The 5,563-nt window shown below is 48.2% G+C and overlaps 1 protein-coding gene across 1 annotated transcript; it reads left to right on the top strand.

Annotated features, from left to right (window-relative positions):
- Positions 1-786: 786 nt before the first annotated feature.
- LOC128110346 (T-cell leukemia/lymphoma protein 1A-like) lies at positions 787-5,266 on the top strand. Its single transcript, XM_052738129.1, has 3 exons — positions 787-918; positions 4,641-4,811; positions 5,207-5,266. Exons 1-3 carry the CDS (start codon positions 787-789, stop codon positions 5,264-5,266), a joined length of 363 nt encoding a protein of 120 aa, XP_052594089.1.
- Positions 5,267-5,563: the final 297 nt, after the last annotated feature.

Below are 5,563 nucleotides of genomic sequence, written 5' to 3'. Positions count from 1 at the left end.
TGGGTCTGGAATGGTGTGTTCACTAAGTCGGAGCACAAAGACGGAAACCCATGTTTTCAAAAGTATGTGTCACAAGACCTATTAGAAGACCACAGCCTCATCAGAGCCATGGAAAAAGTCATGTGGGAAAGAGGGAGGGGACACGAACTGTACTTAGCAAAGGAAATTGCTTCTGACACCCAAAAGGACAGGCTCAAGGTGACAGGGAGAACCCTGGAGGGTCCAGAGGTGGGCCAGGCTCTCTCGGGTCTCTGATCTCAGAAGTGAAGAGGAACCTCGCCCTGGGTGGCCTGCCACCGGGTGTGGCTTGTGTAGCCACACACATAATAGCTGCCTTGGACTTTGGGATTTCACCATAAAGGAAGAGGAGGGCAGTGTCTCCTAAGACAGGACCTGGGTACCTCTGCTGCGCCAGTGTACCCAGAGGAGGGCAAGACCAGCTGGAGCCTTGAAGAAGCCCTAGGTCTGATGGCATCAGGCCTGCAAACCTAGACCCTGCCAGGCAGGGTTCGAGAAGTCCACCTGGTTGCCCTGCCTACCATCCTTGTGGTTCGCTCCACCCATTCCGCCCTTGCAGCCCCGCCCCGCCTCTCCTCGCTCTAGGGGGCAGAGGCGCACACCTAGTGGTAATAAATAGCCCAGGTTCTCATCGCCTACCACCAGGGAGTAGTTTTTTTTTTGTTTTTGTTTTTTTTTTGTTTGTTTTGTTTTGTTTTTATCAGAGATTGCCTTTGCAACCTTTTGTTTCTTCCTCCAACGCTCCAACCGGATGCATTAGTTTATGCCATGGCTGAATCGCCGCCTCAACAGCCGGAGTTGACACCAGAGACACCTGAAAACCCTGAACGCCTGTGGCTCTGGGAGAGGCACGTGTACTTGGATGAGCGTAGACGCAGCTGGCTGCCCGCAGTCGTCAAGGTACCAACCACCATGGGGCCAGCATGTGGGGCAGGAGGGGTGTGCCCTGCCTGGGCCTGGGAGTCCTTGGTAGCTGGAGACCAGGGGACAGAGGGTCCCTTGTTCCAGAAACAGGAGGGCTAGGGAGGCTGCAGATGAAAGTACTTCGGGTTGGGCCTGGTAGGCCTGGAGGAGGGTGGGCAAGGCCCTGTCACATCTGGCCTGGGGTGTGTGACCATCATTTGGGGTGAAACAGGGTTTTCCTAAGCCATAAAATTGGAATATCTTGAAGGTAGCTAGTAGTATCCATATGGGTGATAAGATTTAACTTTGTTTCGTTTATGGAAGCCTCCGGATGGGTCTTAATGAATGTATGGGTCTTAATGAATGTTGGCAAACTCCCTTTTAGAAGTATTTGCCGGCAGAAATTATTGAAGTGCGTTCCACTTATAAAACCGATGAAGGCTATAAAAGCAAAATTAAAACATCGTGTGATACGCTTGCATGCAGTTAGGAACTACGGACTGTCTCCACTCCAGAAAGTTAGGGCTTATAAACCTCACAGATTTGGGGTGCTGCTAGCAGATGATGCAGCCGAAATTCTAGGCTCTTAAATTTGCTGCTGTTTTACAACATTAACTTTACATATCTAGGTTTTTTTTTTAAAGCAAAGTATTTTAAGTCAGATATGTGAAATATTTCTTTTTGTTACTAAGTTGTACAAATTTCTTGTAACAAATTATTTTTTCTTTTTCTTTTCCTTTTTTTTATTTTTTATTTTTCAAGACAGGGTTTCTCTGTATAGCTCTGGCTACTCACTCTGTAGACCAGTCTGGCCTCAAACTCAAAGAGATCCACCTGCCTCTGCCTCCTGGGTGCTGTGATTAAAGGCGTGCACCACCACTGCCCAGCTATATTTCTTTTTAATATCAGGTTAACAACTATCTTTTAACCCAAACCATGAACCAGAGAATATTTCAGAGTTGTGGGTAGATGTTGTCTGAGCAGGTGCCTGGTAACAAACTGCAACACAGGATTTACTTTTCATGACTGAAAGAACCAAGGCTGTACCATATAATATATATAATATATATATATATTATATATATGCATTCACTTATAGTAATAAGGGAAGAGAATAAAGCCATCTGTAACAGTGGTTAGACTATTGACCAGTGAGTTCTGGATACTAGAGTGCTTACACACTAATGACTAGTTACCAGTTCTAATTACCAGTTATCTCATTGGCGGAACATTTCACAAAACTATTTTCACCTTGGAGAAACCCTCCTTAAACAAGTGTGCGTGCTTATGGTCTACACCAAGCCCAGGTCTGCACTGAGGGTTTGCAGCGAATGTGGTGGAATGCAGTGAGTGGGAAGGCGGTGCAATGGGAGTTGGGGGGCCGGACATAATCATGAGGCTGGGGGAGAGTCCTGTGGGAGAAAGAAACTAGCGAGGGGGAGGGAGACAGTGACTTGTTCTGTACTGAGTTTGGGAACTCGGTTTGTATTTGCATGACGTAATTTTGAGTCCTTTTGTTTGGAGTTTCAAATTGCCCCCCCCTCGCCCGCCCCACCTGAGTAGGTGCTGAAGAGCAAACCCAGGGCCCTCTATGGGTTAGGAGAACGGTACTGCAGAGCTCTGGCCCAGCCATTTATACAATGCTTATCAGTTTCGAAATCTGGTCTTAGTTGCTTAGGTTGACCTTGAATTCCCTTTGTAGCCCAGGTAGGCCTTGTGATCCTCCTGCCTCCGCTTACTGAGGAGTGCATTGCAGGCCTGTGCCATTTGGCCCCACCAGGTCTTAACTGGAGTATCTTATAAAATTGGATTGTGCAGGGTTTGGAGGGGTTTGTGTGTATGTTTAGGTGGTGAAGTTTTTTTACTTTGGTTTTTCATCCCAAATTGGTGGATACAGCTCATTTTCAGGAGCTGGTGAGATGGCTGAGGAGGTAAAGGTGCTGATGATCTGAGTGTGATTCCCAGGACCCACATGATGGGAGAGAACTGACTCCTGCAAGCTGTGGCACGTTCACACCTGTGTGGTGCACGCCTTTCATTTCAGCACTTGGGAGGCAGAGGCAAGTGGATCTCTGTTTGATCTCTGTTGGAGGCCAGCCTGGTCTACAGAGTGAGTTCCAGGCCAGCCAGGGTGATATGGTGAGACCTTGCTTCAAAACCACAAATTTTAACTCATTTCAGTTAATAAAACTGGGGGTTTGGTCTCTACTCTACCATTGGTTTGGGTAATATTTGTTCTTTATAGACAGACATTTGAACAAAGGACTGCCTCAAAGGAAATTACCTTTTTTGTAGATTTGGGGAGGCTTGCTGGAGACAGGGAGAACCCGACACACAAACAAGGCATTGAGGCTAGACGGAAGTAGAAAGTGGTGAAGAGAACAGTGGGAGACAAGGGAGACAGAGACACTCTTGTGTATGTTTTGTGGACTTCTATGGGTCCTGGACTCACTCTGCCCTTGAGGAGAAGGCATCAGGAATCCAGCAGGCAAGCATGCCTTTCAGATCCCCACCCTGGTGTCTAAAGACAGTAAGTGAAGTAGTTGCCACGGCCCAGGAGAGCCGTGGTAGTGATGGAGAAGTGTTGCCTATCACTAGATTCACAGTGTTAGAAATGGGTGTGTGTGTGTGTGTGTGTGTGTGTGTGTGTGTGTGTGTGTGTGTGTTGCGGGAGAGTGTCTCAAGAAAATGACCACACAATCCCAAGCATCTCAACAAGACAGAAAGTTGTACTTCTGCAGGTTGTGTAGCTGTGACAAATGGGGTCCTGAGTCCTCCTCTGACTGGTCTAGAGTTCACAGTTGAACACCAACATAGAGCTGTGCAGTTAGTTGATATGCAATGTACAACTTTGAACACAGGACGAAACCTTGAGCACATACATGGATCTTAAGAAAATGCCGACTGGCAGAGGATTTTTTTTTTTGCCCCACGGTATCATGCCATCCTCTTTAGACGTGGGGCCTCATCTCATTTAACCCTCTGAGAGAGAAGACAGTGCATTCCATTTAAGTTCCTGCAGGGGGTCCACAGACAGACACCTCCTTTAAAAAGAGGGCATTGAACAAAATCAAAGTCAAATCCTCGACAAGGCAGGGGTACAGTTGGTAAAATGCTTACCTTGCAAGCATAAGGTCTTAAGTTCAATCCCCAGAGATCAAGTTGAGAAACCCAGTGTGGTAGACATTGCTAGTGATCCCAGTACTTAGGAAGCAGGGACACTCAGATCTCTGGAGCACAATCACTATGCATCCAATGTATCGTGTGTGTGTGTGTGTGTGTGTGTGTGTGTGTGTGTGTGTGTGTGTGTGTTATGTGCGCACACTCCAAGCCAATAACAGACTTTGTCTTAAATAAGTAAACAAAGAAATGAAAGAAAAAGTGGATGATGTCTAAGAAATGACACCTTGAGGTTATGCTCTCTGCTCTACATGCACGACCCTACCCACATACCCACGGGGCAAAGCTGGAAGGCTCAGTGGCTTACCCTACCGACAGGAGATTGGCTGGAAAAAGGTAACTCTGAAGGATGGCTAGACCTTGTCAGCATCACTACGACTGTGTGCAGCCCGTGGAGTTGAAATCAAGGACATTAACTGTGCTCAGTGTATTGGGTCAGCCATGGCTGCCAGTGAGAGAATGGACACGGGGTATCATGCCTGGGGGAGCCTGGCTGTGGCAAGCAGGAGGTGAAGGTGTATTCTATTTTTCCTCTGCAGACTGATGGAAAATTCCAGGTGCTCTTGCGCCAGGAAAGCATCCCCTTGGGGCCTGCTATGACTCCCAGACAGCTGGAGGCATACGAACTGCCTTTAATGTGGCAACTCTACCCAGGGAAAAAGTACCGAGGCAGTGACTCCATCCTCTGGGAGATAGTGTACCACATCAAGGCAAGCACAGCTTACCCCAGGGACTGAGTGAGTGGAGTAATCTGAGTGGTCCTGCTCTCCCCCTAGGGCTGGCCTGGGCAAGCTCTATATCCCTCCATCCCAGCACCAGAAGCTAAGCTAATGGAAAGGGAACTAACTGCAGATATGGTTTTGGTTTGTTTTGTTTTAAAGCAGGTTAGAGAGAGAGAAGGCCATCTTCTGAGGTCTCGGCCAAACTCCTGGGCACAAGGAGCCCCTGTGGAAGTCACTGACTGAGACCAGTGGAGAGGGCTTGTACCCTCACCCCCACTCAGGTCCCAGTGCTGCCCCAGGCTAAAGAAAGCTGAGCCAGAGTGGAAGAGGAATTCTCAGGGCTGGGGCTGATCACTCTTGTCTCTCTCCTTCCCCACCCTCAGTTCAATGGCGTAGAGGACATGTTACTTGAAAAGATGGAGACAAAAGAATATCATCCGTGACATGGTGAGCACACCAGGGCTCCTTCAGGAAGAAGGAGTGCCATTTTCTGTGAAATCTGTGCCAACCCCTCCCCAGCAACTGCCCTCAGAGATGTGCAGGGTGGGACAACCTTCCCACAAGTGTCCATGTCACTTCCTTTACCACCTTAGGAGCTCCAGCTACAACCATGTTCACAGGGCCCACAGGTCACCATTGTTCACTATCAGTCATCTATCAAGAATGGGCTGCTGGGCCATCCCACCAGCTCAGCCAGGGAGCCAGAGATGTGATGTTGAAGCACTGGGTGACTTGTACAG

The sequence above is a fragment of the Peromyscus californicus genome, unplaced genomic scaffold, assembly GCF_007827085.1.
Source record: "Peromyscus californicus insignis strain IS unplaced genomic scaffold, ASM782708v3 Scaffold_15__1_contigs__length_86483966, whole genome shotgun sequence".
NCBI lineage: Eukaryota > Metazoa > Chordata > Mammalia > Rodentia > Cricetidae > Peromyscus > Peromyscus californicus.
This window is presented reverse-complemented; position numbering and strand designations above follow the sequence as displayed.

Bases quoted from the DNA above. Each gene is read 5' to 3' on its own strand.
- LOC128110346 (XM_052738129.1), top strand. From the start codon at position 787: ATGGCTGAATCGCCGCCTCAACAGCCGGAGTTGACACCAGAGACACCT. The intron at 919-4,640 runs GTACCAACCACC...TTTCCTCTGCAG, and splicing joins GGCTGCCCGCAGTCGTCAAG to ACTGATGGAAAATTCCAGGT. The intron at 4,812-5,206 runs GCAAGCACAGCT...CCCCACCCTCAG, and splicing joins AGATAGTGTACCACATCAAG to TTCAATGGCGTAGAGGACAT.